At 49.9% G+C, this 24160-nt stretch overlaps 3 protein-coding genes across 3 annotated transcripts; 1 reads left to right on the plus strand and 2 right to left on the minus strand.

The window, feature by feature from the left end:
• Positions 1-458: 458 nt before the first annotated feature.
• GT037_008336 (amidase signature enzyme) lies at positions 459-3717 on the minus strand (the record flags this gene model as incomplete). The annotated part of the gene is made up of 4 exons (XM_038933383.1): positions 459-1409; positions 1960-3310; positions 3358-3479; positions 3544-3717. 4 exons carry the CDS (start codon positions 3715-3717, stop codon positions 459-461), a joined length of 2598 nt encoding a protein of 865 aa, XP_038784048.1.
• Positions 3718-4560: 843 nt separating this feature from the next.
• Positions 4561-23920, minus strand: GT037_008337 (uncharacterized protein; the record flags this gene model as incomplete). The annotated part of the gene is made up of 23 exons (XM_038933384.1): positions 4561-5474; positions 5528-5580; positions 5886-6698; positions 8109-8177; positions 8229-8287; positions 8990-9944; positions 9991-10106; positions 10441-10617; positions 10671-11099; positions 11190-11682; positions 12602-12665; positions 13237-13281; positions 14350-14760; positions 14811-15476; positions 15526-15625; positions 15677-15793; positions 15845-15965; positions 19245-20132; positions 20185-20310; positions 20484-21233; positions 21610-23223; positions 23275-23566; positions 23629-23920. 23 exons carry the CDS (start codon positions 23918-23920, stop codon positions 4561-4563), a joined length of 9564 nt encoding a protein of 3187 aa, XP_038784049.1.
• Positions 13413-13964, plus strand: GT037_008338 (uncharacterized protein; the record flags this gene model as incomplete). Its single annotated transcript, XM_038933385.1, has 2 exons — positions 13413-13562; positions 13740-13964. 2 exons carry the CDS (start codon positions 13413-13415, stop codon positions 13962-13964), a joined length of 375 nt encoding a protein of 124 aa, XP_038784050.1.
• Positions 23921-24160: the final 240 nt, after the last annotated feature.

The following is a 24160-nucleotide window of genomic DNA, read 5'->3' on the forward strand; positions in this document are numbered from 1 at the left end:
GCGAGATGGCCAAGGAGCATGCATCAGCTCCTACATCTCCAAGAGCAGTACTGGAGGCAGGTCTAGATTTGCCAGTAGATTGCGACCCCAAATTTCCAAGCTGCGATCGCTACAAACAGCGTGTAAACCAGGTCGTAAAGTGCTGCGCGTCCATAAGCACGCCACTTGCGGCGTGGCGTCTCAGCGTCTATTATGAGTGTACCAGGATACGAGAAGGATGGACGGTCGAGGTACTTTTGTCGATTCGGAACCTCTTACTGCGATGTCGCAGCCAAAATGGTGGAATGAAAATGCAGAGACTTGTGAGTGAAATAAAAAGGTCTGGCTTTAGTGCATGAACCATGATGGCCGATAGTACATCATCGCCTCGTCACATGCTGAATTTTGGCATTACTCCAATACCACAGAAACTGCGCTGCCTCTTATACTTTTATCTTCTACACACGTCCAGGTTCGAATCAGCTGAACCGGCCCTCGATGTCCCCCATAGGACCCATAGCCATCTCCACCGCCCTTCTGGTAGCTTCATCCAAATCCTCCTTCTCCAATGCCACCTTCTCGTTATCCAGTTCGCGTCCTGTCTGGTAATTACCCCACTCGCACGCGAATACCTCTGCATAAAGCGCCTTAGCAAACCCCAACATCTTCCCCTCTTTGAAGTCCTTCTTACCATCTTCCAGCCTCTTCTCGACAGGTTCAAACCTGATCTTCCAGTCTTCATCCGTGGTACCCAGCACGCGATGCAAACTCTCCAAGATATCCCTTTGAGAAACAAGGAAGGAAGAAATATACAACCCTTGATTCCTCCAAGCTTCCAGTCCAACACCATCTTCCGTCGCATCTGCTTTGACAGGAAGCGACAACAGACCCGCAACAGCCCTGCCGCACGCGTCCCATGTACTCATACTAATCTTCTTCTCCCCCTGATCATACATTGTCACGCTCCTCTCCCTGATCCGGAATCCCAACCAAGGTTCCCCCATGGCCAGACTAAACTCATACCAGAAGCCACACACAAGCGCTACGTAGTCAGCACCTGGCGTCTTCTCAACATCCTCGATGAACCGCTCGAAATTAGCTAGCTGGTCTCGTCCTTTGAGCTTCCGATCGTTGATACCGTAGCCAAAGTAATTCGGCATGATCCAGCGTACCCCAGCTTTGGCTGCAGCGGCGACGATGCGCGGGTGCAGAGTGTTAGGAGTGCGGGCGCTGAGGGTAATGATGAGGAATTCATGGTTGCTCAGTGCTTCTGTCAAGGCATCGTCGTTGTCGTAGTCGACTTTGGTGACGGTGAGGTTGTCGTTGTTGGGGAAGCTGGTGTCGCTTGAGAGGCGGGTTAGGACTGTGACTTGATGCTTTGAGGTACCAAGCAGGTGAGTGAGAATATGTGAGCCGACTTGTCCAGAGCCCTGTCGGTCTTGTTAGTACGCTAAATGAAAGAGAGGAGAGGGGTAGCGAACGCCGATGAGGGCGACTTTGCGAATGAAGTCTGGTTGCTGCATGTTGGCTGACATGGCTGCTGGAGTATAATGGTTTCACTAGAAGCTGGTGTTTATAAGGAATGCCAAATTGTCGATGCGCAATTCACTTGGTGCTTTCTGCTGTCCTGCTCTTTCATGATATCATGCTACACTAGAAAGTTCCCATACTTATACTCCTGTACGCCTACTCTGAATAACTAAGTTTCGTCACCTCCCCCGTCGGATCTGGAAAATACGCTAACCTCACGTCGTATACAGAACGCTAGAGACAAGCCACGGTTCGCCTGATTCATGTTTCGCAACAGCATGTCTGACTAAGTCCGCTTAACGCCGTGATTGCAACAAAGATGTAATGCAGTATGACTAGAAAGTTCGGAGATTCGGCAGTGAGTATCCACCGACCTACTCTTTATCCAGACTACAGTCTTACACAAACATCTTTCCATTGTTCAACATCCCTCTAGTAGCTACCAATCACGTTCTCAATCTCGATACTCGGTTGGATATACGGCTTAACCTTCGTCCGCACCATGGTCCTTTGTTCAAACGCATACGCGAACCCGATCAAACTCTCCTCACTCCACAGCGCACCGGCAAAAGAGATACCAAATGGGATGTTCGGTGCAGTAGCGTTCAAATCACCTCGCCGGTTTGTGATAACTGTCGTGTTGGACGGTAGCGCACCAAGCGGGATGGTGACCACGGGTCCACCAATAATGGCGGAGATACCAGAGGCATAGTCCGAGGGAACAACAACAGCATCGAGGTTGTATGTTGCGAGTGCACCGAGGAGACCACCTTCACCACCGAGGTAATAATCTTGTTGCAAAGCATTCCAGAACTCGATGTCGGTGTTTGAGAAGTTTTGCGATTGGGCAATTGAGCTGTCAAATTGCGCCGTGTCTCTGTCTGGATAGTCCTCGGCAGGGAAGTGCTGTGTGAAATTGCGAACGTCTTCCAGATCTTGGACGTCGTTGGGGTTGTATGTAAGTTGCGAGAGGTAATGCGCTAGGTTGGGGACAAAGTCACCATCGAGAACGATACCTTCAGCGTTGGATTCCAGATACTGTTCCCAGGCGGTGTAGTTGGTGTTATCGACAATGATCGCGCCAGCAGAGCGAAGAACGTCGAGAGCGGCTTCGAAAGCAGCATACAGGGGTGCTGAAGAGCTGTCGGGCGTGCCAATAGCGTTGCGCGGTACTCCGATGCGCTTTCCTTCCAAAGCATCCAGGGTGCAGGCAGCAACGTAGTCAGGCTTGGTCACATTTGTGGTGTTGCTCGCCCACGGAATAGCTAACGTATAGTTATCAGCACTGTCAGGTCCAGAGATGGCTTGAAGGATATACGCCGCATCTTTGACCGTGCGGGTCATCGGTCCAACAGTATCTTGATGTTCAGAAATGGGAATGACCAGAGCTCGACTTGTCAGACCGACAGTCGGTTTGATACCAACGACGTTGTTGAGTTGACTGGGAGAGATGATGGAGCCGTCTGTTTCCGAACCTAGAGTACCAAAGGCGAGTCCAAGACTGGCTGCGACACCACTACCACTGCTACTGCCACTGGGATCTTGACCAGGATAGTACGCGCCGTACGTCTGACCACCTCGGGCAGACCATCCATTTGAGGAGTTCGAGGAACGATAGTTGGCCCACTGGGAGAGATTGGTCTTGCCAAGAATGATGGCACCAGCTTCCCTGAGTTTGGCAGCGATCGTAGAATCGCGTGGAACTTTAGCGCCCATCAGCGACCAAGACCCGGCAGTGTTGTTCATCTCATCATCAGTTGCGATGTTATCCTTGATAAGAATCGGGAGGCCATGGAGAGGGCTATTTCGATTAGCGGCAGCTCAAGTATTCCACGGAAGACCACGAACCCTCGAAGCTTTCCACAGGCGCGCTCTTCATCTAGTTCCTTCGCGATAGTCCAAGCATCCGGGTTGATTTCCAACACCATGTGAAGCGTCTTGTTGACTTCGATGATGCGTCCAACATAAGCCTACGTTATGTCAGCGACGAATTTCAAGGAATACCCATGCTTGTACAGATCGTGGGAAACTCACCTGAACTAGATCCAAGCTTGTGAAGGCTCCAGCCTCAAGGCCAGCAACCAACTCATCTCCCGTAGCATCCAGCAGCAAAGGAAGATCGGTTGTGGTGTTGTACTGCGCGTAAACAACCGTCGTCAGTGGCGTAAAAGCCACCAAGACCTTAGTCAAGAACCACGCCGAAACCATGGTGGCGATCGCAACGGTTACCGTTCGGTAAGAAAGTGGTGCTTGGATACGAGGTCGAACAGAAGTTGCTTTACGACTGTGTACAATGTCATGTTTCTTATACTCATGCTTCCCGTGTCGACCCGACAAAGACTGCCGTCGTTCATCCATGTCAGACCAGGGTTATGCTGCGCGCGCGTCTTCCCCGCGGCACAAATTCGATCCTGGTAGTATATCGATCTGCATGATAAGAGGTACAGAGCTGGCGTACCGCATTTCAGTGTGCATTAACTGTCGCGTGGTAATGGTCGGTATGCAGGTACTATTCATTCGATCGAGCCGCATACCACGGTACCTGATCAGCGTAGTACATGGGTGTCATCTGAGCAGAGATTTCCACATTGTCAAAAACTCCTATTCGAATATTTAGTCATGTCTCATATTCTTGGAAATGGGTGTAAGAGCCTATTGTTGAGGCTGGCAAAGTGCAGCTGCGATTGCGGCAGCTATAGATGTAGATCTTGGACGAGAAAGGAAGGTGCTAAGAGAGCGAATCATGAGATCGCAGGCTTGACAAGTGCGCCCGCGGGCGTCCAACGGGCTGCTGGAGACGGATAGTTATCGATATGGCCAACGTACATTTTCCATGATGTAAACACGGAGTGTATTTGGAGTTACCTATGCTATCGACCTTCCGCAATAGGCCTCACTGGCTGCATCGTACCTCCAATAATTTGGAGAGCCGTCGGGCGCATGCAGTAATTCTTGATCTGGATAGCGTAACTTCAGGTTCCCAGTATTTGAGTATATCGTAGTCATAAGTCATGCGGCTTTGCCAATAGCGCGCTTGCTGGCAGCTTTCGTTCAGTCGAAGTAGCCAGGGAAGAGCCATTGCAGCTTCTTCTCCGCTTCTTGCCCGCGTCCTTCCTTCTTTGTCATGGCACCTGCGAACCTCATCTGGCCATCGAGGTGCTTAGCGAGGACCTGCTCCTCATGCTCCTCCTTGCTGAGCTCGTTGAGCACCGCGCCGACGAATCGCCTGGCGTTCTCAGCATTTGCCTTCATGTGTGCCATGACCATCTCAACGTTGACATCCTCAGAGCCGTCACCCCTCCAGCAGTCGTAGTCGGTAGCCATGCAAATCATCTGGTACCCAATTTCAGCCTCTCGCGCAAGCTTGGCCTCGGGCAGAGCAGACATGTTGATGACGCTGCCACCCCATGCACGGTAGAGGTTTGACTCTGCGCGTGTGCTGAACTGCGGTCCCTCCATGCAGATGAGCGTTCCCTTATCGTGTAGAGTGACGCCGTCTCCCTCTAGCGCGTGTCCGCACTGGCTGACGATCTTGGACAGCTTCTTATCGAAGGGGTCGCCAAAGCCAACGTGGCCGACCATGCCGCCCTCGAAGAAGGTAAATGGCCGGATGCCCTTTGTGCGGTCGATGATCTGGTCGGGGATGACGAAGTCGCGCGGTCGTACTTCTTCTTGTAGCGATCCGACGGCGGAGAAGGCAATAATGGTGCGCACGCCCAGGTGTCGCAGCGCGGCGATGTTGGCTTGGTTCTTCACCTCGTGTGGTGCAAGTTCATGGTGGAGACCGTGTCGCGAGATGAACGCGACTGGGATAGGCTTGCCGGTGGAGGGCGAAGGGTGTTGGAGGATGGAAACAGGCGACGAGGGCTTTCCCCATGGGGTATCGACATCGAGAGTCGCGGCGAGAGTGAAGCCTGGAAGGGAAGAGATGCCAGTGCCGCCTATAACGGCGATGTGGACGGGCGCTGTATACAGGGTAAGCAATTGGTGGAGTAGGTGCAGGTTGAAGGCTGCGCACCATCATAAGTGTTGGGAATGCCGGCCATCTTGCGGTATGGAATTGAGACGCGTCTGAATGGAGTAAGAGGGGTGAAGAGAGGTTTAAAGACACTGGGAAGCAGTTTGACGCGTGGAAGCATTCACCGAGGGGCATTGGGCAGCCTCGCGTTAACAATTTTGCTACGGCGGGGTGCTACTTCCTTCCCCCTGGACCCTGATGGCGTCATCCATCGGCCAATGAGAGCTGACCGTGATTACACACTAGCGGCCGTCTACTTGCGTTTACTCCGTGTTTCCTAATCATCACTTTCAACTCATCGAGCTCCCTGTCATCGAGCAGAATGAGTTTGTCTCTTCGTGCTGCATGACACCTTCACCCGTGAATCGCCATCCACTCATCCTTCATTGCCTCCGCCAGATCCCAGACCTTCCCCTCGTCAACTACCAACCTGACCTTGTACATCTTCATCTTCTCCACCTGCGCTTCGTCGAACAGCATTGTCATCGCTCCTTTGCAATGCTCATCCCTCTCTTCCTTAGTTTTCGCCTCGGTCACGAATCGAATCACAATTTTAGCTCCAGGCCTGAGTTCGAAGATGCCATCGAGAGCCTCCCGCATTCGCTCTGGTGATTTTGGTATGCCGAACATGTAAGCGCGGAAGGAGCCTCTATCATGTGACACAGCATTCAGCCCGATCTCGACGCTAGAAACCAGTGCTTTGGGAGGTACCCCGAGTCTCATCTCATCTGTATTGAGGAAACGCTTCATTACCCCCGGATCATCACCAAACAAGAACGTACTAGTACGGTAATAGTTTTCCAAGAGCTCGCAATAGAAGCGCTTGGAAACATATTCAGGGTTCCAGTAGTGCGCGGGAAAATGCTGCGCTTTCCACCTCTCGAAATCGTACGAGTATAATCTCGTAAGCGGGTCCAAGGTTGTCCGAAAATGCTCGCGCTCGATGAGCTCGCGATCGCGCGTACTGAGGTGAAAATAGATCATGTCGCGGATCTCACGCGGCAATTTAGTCAAGATGGCGTTGGTAAGTTGCTGGCATTCCGTCTTTGCAAGCTCTTCGACAGCATCCTGTGTCGTTGGTGTGGTGCTGGCAAGATCCTTTTCCAGAAGTGCAAGTTCTTGCTGTAGTGCTGCGAGACGGGCTTTACGGATGCTTTCTTCGGAAAGTGCTCTATAGGTTATGTCAGTATGATGGTACATCATTGAGATGCCTTTACCAGATGTATTTGCGCCTACCTCAAAGCGCGCCTTCGGAGTTGTCCGCATGTGTAATAACTTCCATCCACTGGCGCAGGCGCTGATATCTCATCCATTGCTATAGCCATATCTTTTTTTACATGTGAAGACAAGGGAGGATCATGGGAAATCTACATTTGCGCCGAAGTATCAGTACTATTGTTTATCAGGGTGCTGCTGATCGCTTATTTAGGTACTCATGCCCTGCATAACACTATGTCGTACCTTTGGCCAGGCCCCCCATATCTCACCCACGGAAATACACTCAGCTTACGCCAACCAAAACCTTTGTGGACATTCTGCTAATCGTGCGGAAGGTAATTCACCATTTTGGGCTAACACGATTAGACAACAAGATGTGGGCTTGACGCCACTCCGCTCCTCGGATAGTTGCTAACCCTGCTATGTTTAGAGCGACGCCGGATCGACAAATTACAAGCCTTCCTCGAGCATCCAGCACGTTTCAGCAATGCGAGATACATGTCAAATATGCTCATTCGTTGGAGCTGTTCAGCCGCAGCGCAGCCCCTTATCATTTATCGCAGTCAGCGCGTCGTCTCGTGGGCAACCACCAATGACTCGGCGGTATCTCCCATTCGTCCTCCATATCTTCCAGAGTTACCTTATCATTGTCGATGTTCAATTCACAAACGCCATCGAGACACAGCTTAGTTTTCGTACCAACGGCGGCGAGCCTTCGCAGCGTTGGCAAGATGATCGAAACCACGACTTTACATTCCAACTCCTTAATCTCTTTCGCGATCGGTAGCTCGACGTTAGCTTGCCGGATACATACGGTGAGCTTCGTGCCAGGCTTGAAGCTGAACAATCCTTCTATTCTAGTGAGAAAGACTTTGGGCCATAATGGCGTGTCATATTCCATCCAGGGATTGTGTATGCCCTGAAGGTTCAACCAATCGAATTTGATAAAGAAAGAAATGTCGAGGGGGTAATCAGCAGGCATGATGCCGAGTCCCCCATCCCATGACCCAAGCGCCGCTATGAGGCTCAAGTCGTCCCCAAGATCAAACGTAGTCGTTTGGAACCGTCTTTCAAGTATTTCTCGGTAGAAATCTTGGGGTCTATATTCGGTCTCGCGGAGATGCACCGGCATCATAGTGAATAATCCCACAGAGCCATTACTCTCGACGCAAACCTGGCCATCAAAATCCATGGCAGTCAACCTCTTGGATACTGTGATAGAATGGGGTAGAAGGTGCTCATAGATGATATCGCGTAGTTCGCGGGGAAGTACTTCGAGCATGCGGTCGCATAGCTTACGGCACGAGGCTTGTGCGTACTTGTTCAAAACCGCGGTGGTCCTTTCCCTTTGACCGTTGCATACTTCGCTTCGTCATTCGAGTCGCTTGACTTCTGTCTGGTAGAGTTCTTCGAGTTTAAGCCCGGTACGGAGCTGTCTAGCGTTTGTCAAACTTCTGTCTTGCAATTGACCAACATGACTTACTTGCAACATTCTTCGTAGAGACTGTTCACCTGCTTTTCTGATTCCATTTGACTCACCATCTTTGGAAGGGGAAACACGTGGTGATTTAGTTGTAATTCCGGACTGCAGCTGTGGCAGAGGTGGAGTGGAAGGGTATTTGTGGGAGGAAAATTCAACGGCAGAGAGAGGCGTTCATTTGTAGCCGAGTGGAGGAAGTAGGGAGATTACCTCTATGTCTGCCTGTAGGCTGAAAGAAAGGTCACCTTCGAGTGTTACGTCATTGGGCGCTGATTCATGTGAATGTAAATAATGTATCGCATCACGATAAGATTGAGGATCATCCAATGGGAAATTAGAAACGAAATGGCATCACACCTTAAGAAACTGTCTTCCGATGAAAGTTGATTTTTTTGAGCTATGCAAGAGTAATTTTTAGAACTTTTAGACTAGAAAAGACATGTAGAGAGGTCATTCTAGCTGTGACTGAACTGCATCAGTCGCTCACGTCCCTTCTTGTACGCGTTCAAACAAACGCCAACTCTGAACAGATCAAAGATTGCTCGAGAAATGAACCATACCAAGCAGTCTATTCTTATCAGGGGAACAAGTCGGCGACGCCTCACCATTTTACGTATGAATCACCGCCAGGGACGTCCCAGGGTCCGTCATCTGCGTCAGATTCGGACTCCAGCTCAGCTTGCACTGCACGTTCGTGCTCGATCTCGACATACTCCCAGGGTTAGTCTATTGAAGAACAATACGTAGGAAGGACATGTACTTACCTCCCAGAAGTCAGCTGTGATAGCCTCGATAGATATCGGGTTCCACTTCGAAGCGAAGGGCATGTACCCGTCTTCGTCAGGTCCGCCATCAGTCTCCGCACCGAGAATTAGACGAGCGCGACAGTTGGTGTCTTTGAGTCGCTGAAGTACCGGAAAGATAACAGGTACTACACGGTGACACATCCATTTCTGGTCTTCAAGACGGCTAGTCTGAATGTGGTGGGGGGATTGCATCAGCCTGATGGTAATGCCAGTGCCTGGTCTAAAACCAAACAGGTACTCCAACTCCACGAGAGGATCTTGTTGGGGTTCCGAACAGTCCCAGCAACAACATTGGCACTTTGAGCGTAGCTGGTCTCGATATTCGTCGACAAAAGCATCGTCCTTGGCGGAACTAATGGGCCGGAACTTGTACTTGCAACAGTTTACAACGATCTCCACCTTTGAGACGAAGTGCACCGGTAGGAAGCCGTGATTGAACTGGTCCGTCGCGCGAAATCTGACGAGCTGGGAGAATTCCACTTGAAAACGGAAGTGAGATTCCCGATAGTAATGCTCACCAATCTCGCGGGCCATCTTTGCACCTACGAAATCATTGTTCCACCAGTGGTCGGTGCGATTTCCTGACGAACAGAGGCGATGCTGAGTTTCCGAATTCGATGAAAAGTAACCACAACTGTGCCGTGTGCGATGATTCTCAGAAAATATGTCGACATCTTCACAGCCGATAATATATCCATAGATGATGTCTCGAACTTCTCGAGGGAAAGTCTTGTAAACTTTGTTGCAAAGCTCGAGACAATCATATTTGGCAAAGGCAAGGAGCGCATCGGCTGTTGCCAACACGTCGGCATGGATCTTGTCTTTGAGGGATTTCTCGTGGTCTTGCAAGTGTTCAATCTTGCTACGCAGACCCTGCAGCTCGGATTTTGTCTTCAGTTCTTCCTTCAGCGCCCTGAGATGATGTCAGCTACTGCTAAGAATTGATTACTAGAACTCACTCGAAGCAGTCGGCACGTAGACTCTTGCCCGCGCTTAGCGCAGCTGGTGTGGTTGCCATAGCGGTAGGCGATGTAGGTTGTTGGGGATGGAGGAGGTGGATGGAAGGAGGATTGATCTAGGAATTGAGTATAAGTAGTAGAACGAGCTTGCCAAGCCGCCTGAGAGGCACGCGGTGAGAGTGCGGGCGCCAGCAGGTAAATTCACCACCAAGTGAAAGAGGACGGGAGATGGGTTCGAGCTCAGTCTTGGCAGGCAAAGGTACTCAATAAATGTCTCATGTTGATAGACAGAAGCCGCCTAGGGAGCTTCAAATATGGGGAAAGCTTATGAAGCGGTTGATTCAGCCCGAATGCGTATGGGGGCGTTCCAACTTCACCGTGCCTGTCTAGCTAATATTAGTGCATCGGAGGTATGGTAAGATCCTCGGCCGCACACAGCTCGAGCTCAACTCTCAGTTCAAACATTTCATCCTTGGTAAGCTCTGATTGTTCCCAGTAGTCTTCATCGCTGTCATCTTCGGTTCCATACTCCGAGCTAGTTGAGCCACCACTTAATGGGTAGTCGCTGTCTCCATCGTAAAACTCGATCAGTGTATTGTCATAATACTGGTCGAGCTCATAACAAAGCTAAGCAACAAAGTCAGCGACGTGGATTGTGATACTGCGAGATCATGACGTACCTTATGGAACAAACATTCCCATTGAGAGTGCGAGAACTCTGCCAACCCAGGTAGGATCATTTGCACTTCAAAACCACTGCACAGGTCGTCGCCAAGCTTGCCATGGCCAATGATGTTGTCCATGTCGTGCTTTTGGGGCAAGGTCCACACCTCAACTACCAACTCAATTTTCCAACCTGTCAAGCTTGGGAGCAGTTGTGAAAGCTTTTTGAATACCTCGCCTCGTGCAATCGGGTCCGGCTCGCCAAGATATTTAAACCTGGAAGGTTCGTATGCCTTTGGAGGTGTGCTAATTTTGAAGGAAGTGTCAAGGTTTAGTCGTAGGCGTGCTGGTCGTTTCAGCAGAGCAAGATCTCGCAGAGTTCGGCCAAAAGCCTCATTAAACCTTGCTTCATCCACCAGGACATCACGAGGGACATCGATCTCTAACTGACAAACTAGATTAAGGGCCGGAAAACCAAATTTCAGGAATCTATAGAGCGCTGCATCTCATTCGAAAAACGCGCGGATGAGATGCACATCTGTTGCGAAGTCGAACGTGCACGCCTTGTACCAGCGCTCTAGCAGTTCCCGTCGCGTCTGGTGGGTGATATAACCGTCACGTCGAAGAATGCCCCAGAGATCTTGCATAGAACCAGTCAAAACCACGTATGGTCGGGCGGGATTATCTGACTCCAGTATAGGAACAGTGTGGTTATTGTTATGCCACTCGGCGGGGCCGATGACATGTTTGTAGATCATGTCGCGAAGTTCGCGTGGCAGATACTGCTGCATTGCTTCGAATATAGGATAGGATCGACTTCGTCCCATTGTAATCAATTCTTGTATGAGTTCTTCAGCCTCCGGGTCGATCTGCTGCCGTTGCTTTAAATTGTTGTCAAGCTTTGTCTCTAGCAACCTCCTCTTGGTTTCAATCTCCTCAAGTTCTTTACGCATGCGATACTCATTCTCTATTAGCACTTGTGTTCGTATCAGCTTCTTTCTTTGGTACCGATCCAGGCGCTGCTGCAGACTGTGTTCTCGTCAGACATTTCCTATGCCTGGAAGCTGTTCAACCTAGGCGTGGGCAGCCATTGCGTCCGGCGCAGTTCTCAAGATGGAGTCCATGTTTGATTGCTATACGACGCCGTGTTCCATGATCAAGAGAAGAAATTGAGAGGCCAAAAGCTCTACGCAAACAACACGATCAAAATTTGGTTGCACAGCACGAACAATCGCATTGATCGGGGGATCGCGCTAGCGGATCCCCGCATTACGCGTAGCTCGCCGCCACAAAAGTCTTGGAAGGCGAATGGCTTGTGGCTTTCGTGGCCACACTGACAAGCTAGCAGCTGATTGGCCATCTCACGCACGCAGCTAAGCGTCGCGTCAAAACACCGTATCTCTATGTACTGATTGTACAATTGTATGCTATTCTCCTCCCCTGTCTCATTTTGAGAGATTGGAACGAGTGTCGTAGCGTGGTGTAGCTTTGCCGCGTCTCGTCCGCAGAGTTCTTCCAGACAGATCATAGATGGTACCAGCACGCCGCTAGATCGGTTATATGTTAATTGCTGGAGGGTCGATAGCAGGAGTGGTTCCATCTTCATGGACAACAACATCCATGGTGAGTGATTGAGACATTGGGAGAGAAGGTGAATGAGGTGCTCATCGGTAGTCTTGCGAAGGGTGCGCAGTTCAGTTGAGGTCAGTTTGGGCTGACATAGACGCAGCAGTAGTGGTACTCAGCCCATCTCAAAGCGACGTATTCCAGCGACGGCCCGTCTGTACTGCGCTTGTTAGACTGGGCGGACGCGAATTGCGAGGTTCCAGTGCGATGTTTCATTGCGCGTTTTCTTTTCGACCTCGGCACGCCGCAATGATGACCCGTGGACCCTTGGACCCTGGGAACGCCCCGCGCCTAGCTACCCGGCATGCCGCCGCAAACGCACCTACCGTAGCTGGAAGGTGATTTTACGACAAAGAAGTGTCGCCCTAGGGGCTGGACCCTGAGGTCTGTGGCGTAACGGTCATTGGTCTTCCGTCTTAATGTACGGGACGCCCCACAGGTACCCGCCAGACCGCTCAGACCTCACCAACGCAGTTTGAAGGTGGTCATAGCAAGGCAAACGAGCACTTTCGGCGTAATTCCTAATTGGAGCTCTATTTACCACCGGTGTAATCGACGCACTTTAACATGGGTAGTCTAGACCGTGACATCTCCAGCTCGCAGTGCGCTAGAGCAACGCAGGCACCTGCCAGCTGAGTGCGTCAACAGAGTCTCTTGCATTTCACGAAACACGATAGCCGCTCCATACCCCAAGAGCAGCACGAGTCGATTCACCACACTATCTTGCTATGATCAAGCATGAAACGCGTCCTCGAGACCTCAGTGAATCCACTGCTATGAGCGAAGCTCCAGTCGGGCTTACCAACAGAGTTTGATGGAGTTTAGATTCAGCCTGAATGGCATTAGGAGCGATTATGTCTTTCAGGCGCCCTACCTATGGTGGACCCTGTGGACCCAAAGTCATGATACTTGGCAGATCATCGTTACACAGGACAATAGGGCAGTGGTCAAACTTACGACCAACAAGGCGTAGAGCAGCACTGCTAGGCAGATTAGCAGATGCTAGAATACGAGGTCAGGTTGAAGAGAAAAGTATATAACTCTTGAGCAGCCCTCTCCATTCTTTCCCACCACCTTGCTCATATCAATCACTCCCTTGGTCAGACTCACCTTGTTCACAAGAAACCGCAAACATGAAGTTCACCGACATCCTATTCTTTGCCATCCAAGCTGCTGGAGTTCTTGCAGCTCCCTACGCCGGCAACGAAGGCGAGGCTCCCGACTTTGAAAATTCCTCCGTCCCACCCGCCAACACACCTTGGTTGTCCTTCACCGACAAAGCTGTACGTTGATTTGCGTTCCTCTTTTTTGCCCTTCAGCTCAAGATCCTGGACATACATTTCAGTTCATGTCATGCATGTCCAGGTGCATTTTCAGCATACTTTCAGTTAGAGGTCATCGCAGTCATCTGCTTCTAAGACACACCTGAATATGCAGATACTGACTCCTTCATCTTTTAGAGTCCCCTCGACAAACGTGGTTGCTGGTCAGGCTCACCATACGGATGCGATCTTGGTAAAAAGCGCTGCTGGAAGGTCTGTGGTGATGGTGGACAGTGGTGCTGGACTGCGGGTGGTGATGGAAGCGGAGACTGGAACGGATGCACTGACTGGGGTCAATGCAACCAGCAGCAGTCTTGTGGAAAGAATTGCCACAACCCCAAGGAGTGCGGATGCAGTTGCTAGAATAACCAAGGAAGGGAAATCATGGGTTCGACGCATGATTGGTGCTTAGCTCAGTCATAATAGACCATGAACGTATCCCTAGCAATGCCATCAGTTGTCTCGAAGTTGTGCATTGATCATTTCTCCTAGGCTGCCTCATTTCTTCACTTGTGATTACTATCCCCTTCACTATGAGATACAGCGACTTAGGATGAAGCCTACATCCACCATACACTAGAGAAGTCGTCTACCATCGGCTACCGCTTTGAATATGGTAGAGAAATTGGCAGTGAGTTGAACAGCGAGAAATCTTCAAAGTTCTAGGTGACTCAGATTATCACAATTGTGCCTACATGGTTGGCGCGGTGAGATCTTGAACCGTCACAAATCCCGTTTTAAGGTATACCTAGGTTGATTTCCTTTTTCCTACTCTTTAGCATGACTTTTTGCCTCGGATCCATGTAGCGGTCTGTTCCAGACAACCCGTTTGGCAATCTTCCTTGATCAGTAAATTCCCAATCATACTTGAGAAGCATGTGTATGACGATGACTTTGATCTCGTTACTAGCAAAGAACCGTCCCGGGCATGAATGTTTCCCGTAGCCAAATCCGAGGTGTTCGGGCGAACCAGTGACGAAATTCCACTTGCTTCGATCAGTATCGCGCAACTTGAGGAAACGGTCCGATTGGAATTCATCGACATTGGACCACAGAGTTGGGTCTCGAAGGCGGTGTTCAACAGCCAGTCTGTAACCTTTAGGGATGATTGTGCCGTCAGAAAGAGTGACATCGGTCAAAGCGATGCGTTGCATTGAGACTATAGACGTGAGCAGAAGAATGGTCAACGAAGTTAGACATGCCACTTACGGTCCGTGATGGGATTTAATCGCTGTGATTCCTTGATCGCACTGTCAAGCAACGTCATTGCAGCCAACGATGTCTTTTTCCAGCCAGAAGTCGAGAACGTCGAAATGATTTCCTCCCTAAGCTGCGAGATCGCCTCTTTGTTCTCAATCAGATCAGCCATGAACATTGCAATTGTCTCCGTGGTCGTGTGTACTGCCGCCACCACGAGCAGGAGTTGAAACTCTGCGAAGTCAATTTTCACACCTTTCGCCTTTGCCTTATCATCCAGCCAACTTAACATGTCAGCAGTCTTCTCGGTGATTTGCCCGTTGGCCTTTCTCTGCAGACGATCCTGCACGAGTGGAGTGATGATTTTCCGCGCTTTGTCAACTTGCTCTCTACAGATGCCTAGTTCGGGAAACCACCACCGCGCCAGAGGTCGCAATAGTGGATGCAAGCCACGGAGCTTGCGCGTCACCATGCTTGCTTGGGTGACGTATGATAAGGCAATGTCCAACCATTCTTCGTTGTTGGAGAGTTCAGGACCGAGGAAGACACGACTGGAGATGCGAGCAACAAGGCGGTGAATAAGAGGCTTCAGATCCACAGTCTTCCAATCGGAAATGTCTCCTAGCATGTCTAGGAGGGCGGCTCCGACTTCGGTATTCATGACTTCAGTGACGGAATCTATCGATCTGAGCAGCCAAGTAAACAGTCGGAAACTTGTATTCCATACCTAAAGAGCGAGTAAGATCGAGTCGGGCAACTTCTTGCATGACTCCATGATAGTCAATCGCCAGAATTGGGTTCAATCCTGGTTCGCGAGCCAAAGCGTTCTAGACAAGGACGAAGTCAGTGATGTTCATAAGCTGAGTAGCGTAACGTACCTTTACAATAGATCGACTAAAGCTGAGTTCTTTCATGTTGCGAATCTCACCTGCAAACGAATTTGGCAAGAAAATCGTCGGCCCAATTGGGGAAGTAACTACGATAGCGCCCTTTATCTTGAGTGTATATTAGCACAGGACGTTTACCAGCATCTCAATCTTCGTTACCTTTTTCAAGCCTCCATACAATAGCTCCTGAGCATTCGTCATCCACTGTTCCCTCGCCTTTGAGTGATTCGACAGTGCATCTTCCGTAAGCGCATACCAAGTCGCGTTTGTACTAAGCCCTCTGCCAAGGGAATACAGGTAGCAAAGGCACAAAAAGCAACTTAACACCGCGGTCGCAATCGAAGGAAGAGAAAATGGGTACGCAAGATGTGAGACAGGTTCGGTGAAAGTCTCATTGGAATCCATGATCCGCAGCAACTAGAACACACATCAACGTCTTGAAAGGTGAACTGTCATCGTGAATGCCTTCGTGACTCCATACGATCTTTATCAGATTGGTGCATGCGGAAGGTTTTGTGTGATGACAGCGTTCAACGTTAGCGTGAATGCAAACGCAAAGCCGGCTTATTGTGTGAACGACTGTTTATTCACCGTTCTTTTTCGTTGATGGGAGAGTCGGATCGACCATCGAGAAATACACCGACATGCGTCGTCCGTGTGTTGGGGCGGGGATAAGTGGATCTTCGGTCAGAAGCTTGGTGTTCCTGCTCGGCTGAACAATCATCCCAGAATCACTGGCTCATTTGGCTCGTTGAAAGATGGGCGGAGTGGCATTGGGCTCTTTTGTTCTTCCGCTACTGACCTGATCACCTTTGCTATGCGATCACAATCTGATGTGTCGCCTGCATGGTTTTCATTCAAAGTATGTCTTGCGGGCAATATAGGAAACTTTGGGTCTGACCGCAGTGTCCCCGAAACTGCCAGATAAGCACCTGCGCTGATCTATAACAAGCCTCCTTGCACTTCACTTCCTCAACACACGGCGTCTTTTTCGTCTTCTTTACCTATTTCCCGCCTCTCTGATCATCGCAAACACTTCCAAAACTTCTTGAAAATCACGCTTTTTGAGTTTACATTTCAACTACGATACCATAAGTCGCAACACTAGTGCGTCATCGCAGACGGTCATTGCACTTACCAAGCGCCATGTAGTCTGATAAAAAGGAATGCTCGGACTGTCACAAACCCCTCTCGCTACGTAGCGGCGTGAAAGAGTAGCTATCATTCACGACTTTCGTCATGTCTAGATCGTTCCTACCCTGTGCGACCTCAATGATGCTAACGTTCTACTTTCATAATGTTATATTATGACTCTTTGTTCACTACAGTGGTAGCCTCTACATAACATCCCTGCTGTAATTCAAGTAGTTCTTACACGAAGATCGATATCTACACGATACAACAACACGCCAAGTCCTACCGAAGCCCTTCAACAGCAGCATATATGTCTCCTCAACGCAATAGTACTGGTCTATCCAAAATCCCTCCTCAGCCGACCGGCGTTCCTGCAGACTACGTTGACTCGAATCACCCTCACTTCCCCCATGACTCAGAAGCCCAGCTTCCACCTCGTTCTTTTGCCAGAGCCAGCGGGTGTTTCAGTAACAAATGGTTTTTGATTGCTTTCAGCTTATTTTTTGGCCTGGGGCTGATCATTATGTCCCTGCTAACCGGCATTCAAATCGGTATGTCCAAGCTTCCCAATGAGCATACCACCGTCTACCAGACGACTATCACGACATCCACATCAACAGGTGGTACTGTTACAGTAACACCAGAACCGACGTACACCATAACGACTGTTCAAACGACCCCGGGTCGAACGACACCTACAGCCACGGTGTCTTTCATCAAAGCACCTACTGGTCTCACGACAGTGGCTTCTCCGCAGGAGACCTGTACAAGTAAAGGTAGTTGGCCAACGATAGAAGAATGTAGGGGAAATTGTGATATGCCAGGAAAACGGTCGGTGTGTGGAAAGTGGACCGGAGGATACACGTGTGTGATATGTCCGCTTACGGATGCTAATGCTTTCTTCTCGTCTTTGTGATGGAACAGGTCGTAGTCAGAAGACCAGGTTCAGACCTTCGGTATATTTTTGTCAGCGAAGTCATTCCTAATGAAAAGTTAACCAATTTGTTCAATATCTGGACAGATAAGTCATATTCCGCTCACATATAGCCATGTGGATCAAGAGAACCCATGTGTGCTTACCGACGGTGACTGCGAAGTTCTTGAGATTGCTATGACTTGGACCGCATTCACTTTCTATCGTCTTAGAGCGACACTGTGAGCCAACAGTACTAGGTGTGGACGCATCATGTAACCTACAGCGAGCTAGCAATGACTCTTTCAGCCTTTCTACCCTCATATAAGTTAGCAGAACGGCTCTCAACTCCATCCAATCTCAACTGCTGCCTAACCGCGTCACATCATCAGTGTTATGGCTCCCAATACAAACCCGTTCTGGCAACGTGCCGAAAGCATGCACGACGGTCTAAACCTGTCTGATAGCAGGCAAACCAGAGCTTCTATCATCGGAGAAGGCGCTAATGCCAAGGAAGTACTGCCGGTGGCAGCTTCAACCCCAGCAAATTTGTCGACAGATCCCGAATCCCGTAAAAGCTTCCCTGAGCACCTTCCGTACCGCATGCCACAGCAGCCGCTATGGAATCGTCTTTGGCGCAGCAACAAACTTCGAATTGCTATAGGTACATTCTGTTTTCTGGTTGTTGTAGGTGGCACGATAGCATGCGCCTTCTTCTTGGCCAACGTTATGAGAACGGGGATGTTTCATCCAAGTTCTGATGCTGGTTTGAGAGACACTACAAGAACTTCGTACGTTGTTTTGACTACTGTGGTTCCTGGATTGGGCGAGATGGGGCCAGTGACGGAGACGGTGAGTAGTATGCAAGAGACTCACTTGTTGACGCAGTGGATTGTCTCGGTACCTAAGACAACTACCACGCCAGTTATTCCTACTAAAGCTATGAGTGGGCTTTAGCGAGGAGCTATACAGCGTTCTAGAAGTTTGCGAGGTATCCATATACGAGACGACACTGAGGAGTTTCACTCTGAACGACTGCTTGAAGTTCTACTGTAGCCCCAAATTAGCGCAGATTCATTTCGCTTGCAGCAGTCTTAAGCTTGTGATAGCAATTCTGACCATGGTAGCATCCTGTGTCGAGGTGCTAGTAGAGACGTGACATGTCATTCTGCTACGTAATGAGACTAGCAAATGTTGGTGACGACGCACACGAAGCAAACGTGAAAGCACTGACTGGTGTCAAAGGGATCTTCCGACGGAGACTCGTGAATATACTGATGACGGTTGTTATGATAGTGGGTTGTGAGAGAACTTGGCGCTTGTATTGCCCGAATACAAACAGCACGGATGCGCTCACAGAAGGATGCGGTACCGGCTACCACATGGCCAGTAAGACAGCCCGTTCTTTCGAAGCACCAAAATCGACCGATCAAGATTCATCATTTGCTCACCATCTAACAAGCTGCAGCTCTTGGTACCAAGTGACAGAAACTTTCGGTTGACAGGACCTACATTGACGTTAGTAAGGGATGAACTGCGTCTGGAGCGACTACTCGCCTCCAAATCAACCCTGTTCCACCTGCAGGAACGTATGTAGCGTCTTCGTCAAGCGAGTTGGGCTCGCACAAAGAATACCCAAAACTCCGTTGGCCAATAAGCAAGGTGGTGTTGAGAATGTACCCAGCTCTTTTCAAGCGACTCATAGATTCCAGAATCGGAGCGGTGCATATTGCGAGAATGTCATCTAGCAGAAGGTCTCCCAGACCAATGCGTTCTGACTCGTGGATGACAATCTGTATCGACGCACCGCTCCTTAACCGAAACAATGCTTCAAAGCCCTGAACCACCTGTCCCCATGTTGCTCGCAAATCCGCTGAGTTTGCACCATTCCAGTTTCGGTTCCCCTGCTCTCGATCCACGGTGAAGCTACTTGCATGTATCGTAATTGAGATTTTCGTGATCAATCTATAGCGTGGAATGTATAGACAAGGTGCTTCCTCGTTGAGGAAAACACGCAAAGAATAATCTCTCCAGTCTTCCCTCCAATATTGCGTCCCATGCATCACAAAGTTACTATTTCTGTACCAGACAGTCATCATCCTCGCCAGCATAAGTCTTCCAACGTATTCGACTTTCCAGTGATGTTCTAGCGATTGACCTCTCGTACTTGCGTATACTGGCTCGCAAATTCGGTTCACTTTCACGATTGCGTCATTGTGGTCGATGACATTCTCGATGATCACATCACACAACTCGGGCGGTAGAGAGCGAAGGACTTCTTGACATATGTATCGACACGACGCTTGTCCGTACAAATCGAAGATTTTCAGTCTTTTTGTGAGTCGAGTGATGGCTTCCGGGTCCTGATCGGGAAAGCGCGTATGAATACGTCGTCGTGCACTGGTGACTGGTTCAGTGGAAGCTAGCATCAACATGGCTCGCCAAAACATACGCGACAGCTTGTTGGTATAGCTTCAGGACCTCTTTGGCGGTAGTATCTTGAGACATCTCGTTATCGGTGCAAAGAGCGCAACGGATGATACGACAACAATGGAAAGGTAAAGGTGATGTGAGGGTCCTTTGGGTTTAGGCAGCAGCACAGGGGTCCCGGTAGCGTCTTGGCACGGCAACATGCGAAAAGGAATTCGACCGATATGCTACAAATGTAACATTGGGGGAGTGGCTGATACGCGCTTCCTAATCCCCATCAGCCATGTGTCTTTTTCTCGCGGTCGAATCCAAAAACCATACCGCCATATTAAAATGGAACCGTCTTCGTTGGCAAAGTAGTCATCCTCATGAAGGAGTGGATCTCTTGAGCATAAGTCATATAGTGGGTATTTGTCCGGCCGTCCGGAGGGAAAATGGATACCCGTAGCAAGGCAGTAGCCCTCAGCACACAGACGCGAAAGAACATTGGACATCGCGGTGGTGACCTTGCGCAAGATTTTCCTCTCATGACGCGTGGATAGCTCTAAGAGCCTCGCATGGCAATAGGCCATACGGCCTATGATCACATAGAGATGAATCGAGGCGCCGCGCTTCAACAGGAAAAGGTGTTCTAGTCGTTCCAATAGACGTGGGCGAGACGTGGAAATGTCTGAAAATTGTTCCCCCAGTGGGTTTTTACAAGAAACTACATCCCCCTGCTTGAAGGTAATACTAATCTTCGTGATGAAGTGGCGGCGGGGTATGCCTAGACGAGCTACATTCGAAGATAAAAAGCGTTCGATATATCCGAGGTGCTCGCCCATGTGGAACCGGGCCGAGCGATACCAAACTTCAAGCAGCTCTTTCGAAGCCGTGTCGCCAACCTTCTCTACATGCCAGTGATCGAGGCCCGCTTGAGAAGACGCTGGCTCGTTCGTCGTTGCAGCAACATCCTTGTATAACGAATCGCACAAGATGTACTCGTAGATAATATCCCTCAATTCCCTTGGAAGTGTAGTGATCATCCGTTCGCACAGGTCGCGACATGTAGTATTCTGATTGTTATCAAGGCTGTTCGTCGTGGCATGTTTGCCCATCATCGTGTGGCGATCGCCAACCAGCAGTGAGGCGGCTTAGGTCAAGCGCACAGTGTTCGAAGAGCGAAGAGAGGAGAAGGGGTAGTAGAGTTCAGCAGACCTCGACCATGCGAAGGTTGATTCAATGGCGATGGTGACGGGGATGGAAGGAAGGGGCGAAGGCCTACAAGTGGAGCGAAAAGCGGGGGTGGGTACGTAGCCCCCGCATTAGCGTAAGTGCATCTGCACTTGTGGAAAAGGCTCAAACACGTCAATACTCTTTCACGAACAATACGTCGTATACACTGACGTTCCAATCAATTTGCCTATAGAACACACACACGATCGTACGCTAAAGGTCAACTCTTTACGCCAGCCCTCGCACGCTGATGCCCTCAATCACAAGCCGCAGCATAGGATTGCTTTCGCCAGTGATTTCTTCCAATTGCCCAATTTCGGCGATGATCTCAGCTTCCATCTGACGGAGCAATTTCAGCACAGCCTCGAACGTTCCCTCAGACTCGAGGAGACCCAACACATGTTGCTTGACCTCCCTCGCCATTGGCGTCGTCTCTCGTCCTGTACCACCACTCGGTCGCTGCCGGAATATGCTGATGACGTGGGCTCGTAGCATTTCCGGTGCATGTTGCAGGAAATGTACAATTGGATACGAGAACTTGCCCTCATCCAAGTCTTCACAGAACCCTTTTTGCTTGCCGTATGTGTCTGACTTCAGATTAACGTAATCGTCACGCACTTGGAAAAACCGGCCCAGCAGCGCCATCAGCCGGATCAGCCTTTCCACATCGCATTTGGGCTCCTGTGCGCTTTCACCGACGATAAGCTGCAACAGCATACGGAATAAACCACCAGTCTTGCTATCCACCATTCTCATGTATTCCTCCTCTTTCGGACTGAGCAGATTGTGCTTCCAGAACAAATCCCAACTTTGTCCAAGATGCAATCGCTCCAGCTCGTACAGTACGATGTCCACCGCCGTCGGGTTAGAAAGCTTGCGTGCGTGCTGAACGGCCTGGACAAACATGAAGTTTGCACTGTTGATTGCTTGGGAATGCCCAAAAACCAGGTGTGTGGCTGCTCTACCCCTACGAAGAGGTGAATCATCTTCGATGTCGTCGAGGATTAGCGACGCGTTGTGCAGTAAGCGGATCAGCTCCTCTACAGCCTTGACAGACTTCTTTGGAGCTTGTATCCATACGTTCAAAGCGTCGATGAGCATCGATCTGACCCCTTTCGAAGGTAAGGATTTGATATAATGGCATGGGGATTGAACCGCCATGTCATTCGGCATCTCCCAACCGAGTTCTGTATGGACCTTCTTGCTTGGGCCGTCTTGACGAGACTCATCCTCGATGTTCCTCTTCTGCCCTCGTTTGCCATTCTCCATGTTCGTCGCTACCTGTACATCCCTGGCTTCAGGGCTATCGCATACGAGCGTAGCAAATGAGGTGTTACTAGAGCAGGTATCACTTAAAGCACTTGTCTCGCTGGAAGTTCCTGGGGAAGAGCCGTCGCTGGTAGTGTTCAAAGGAGATTTCTCCTGTGCAAACGATTCGCGGAACCGGACGTGGTGACGAGGTGCGCTTGTTGCCCAGTAATGACTTCCAGACACAACACATCCGGCGGCTTCGATCCAACGCCTCACCTCTATCGAGACATTGGGATGTTCTCGGTAGAATTCGGTCTTCCTCTTGACGTAAGTTTGCTCGGTCTCAATAATCATCTGCTTCACGATATCTCGAGCTGCGTCGATAGGTATCGATCGTGCTCGCCGTACGACGTCAACCACGTTGACAAGCCGGTTGCCATTTGTTCTCCAATCCTCGTATTCGCGATCCCAGCTCCAGTAATCGTTGGTAAGCATGAGTGCTTCTTCAATAGGCTCCATTACATGCCTGATGAGTTCGTGTTGCTTTGGGGTTAATCGATAGCCCATTCCATATTCGACCATGGGCCAGAATGCTCTAGTTCCAGTCAGCCACGATATCTCCCGTAAATGGAGTGAAGACGCTTACCTCATTCCAAAATTACATTTTCGATAAGCGTAGTAAGCCTCCAAGTCATCGAATTCCTTGTCGTCGTTCTTCTCAACGATGGCCAACCACTCTTTCTGGTACATCTCCAACATGTGAATTCCCATCTCGCGGTCGATTTGAACTGCTTCTAGAAGAATTTGAGCGCCAAGCTTCTTGAGCTTGTCGGCTCTTGAGCCTTGAGTAACCTCCTCTGTCGCTTCAACGTCCAGGGATCGCTCGAAGTCATGGTGCTCAGCTATAGCATCTTCTAAGCCCATCCCTTCAGTGGCATCTGAAGAATGAACAACATCAGGGTTACTCGTCTTGAAACAGGATTATCAGTGGAGCACATACCATCATGGATCAGTCCAAGGTCGAGTAAGTACGACAACACGCCCAGTCTCTCCGGCAATGCCTCGGTGTATGTGAAGGCATTCAGATTGCCTAGATGACTGAAAGATGTGAGTGCCTTCTTCTCCATGCCGTCGCCCACATGGTGACCCCAATCACGAAGGACCCTACGAGCAGTCTCATCGGCAATGTCATTTCGCTTGTGGATGCGAATAGGAAGGGTGGTGAAGGCACCATTCTTGCGGGCCTCATCCGGATCAATAAGACGAGACTGGATAAAGATCTGGTCCTCCATGAAGCCTGATGTTATGGATTGTTCTCAGTGTGATGTCTGAACGAATCAGGTTGTCAAAAAGCAGAAAGAGGGTTCAAAGTCTCCTGTTCGTTTGATTTACGTTAAATGCAAGATGCGTGTGCTATATAGAGAGCGGTGGCTTAATTGGACAAAGTCGGTGCCTTGCATTCGGAGCATATAGACAATTCACGTGCTAATGGATACGCGATAAGCAGTCTCCACTGCGACGATCTCGCATAC

The sequence above is a fragment of the Alternaria burnsii genome, assembly GCF_013036055.1.
Source record: "Alternaria burnsii strain CBS107.38 chromosome Unknown 753, whole genome shotgun sequence".
NCBI lineage: Eukaryota > Fungi > Ascomycota > Dothideomycetes > Pleosporales > Pleosporaceae > Alternaria > Alternaria burnsii.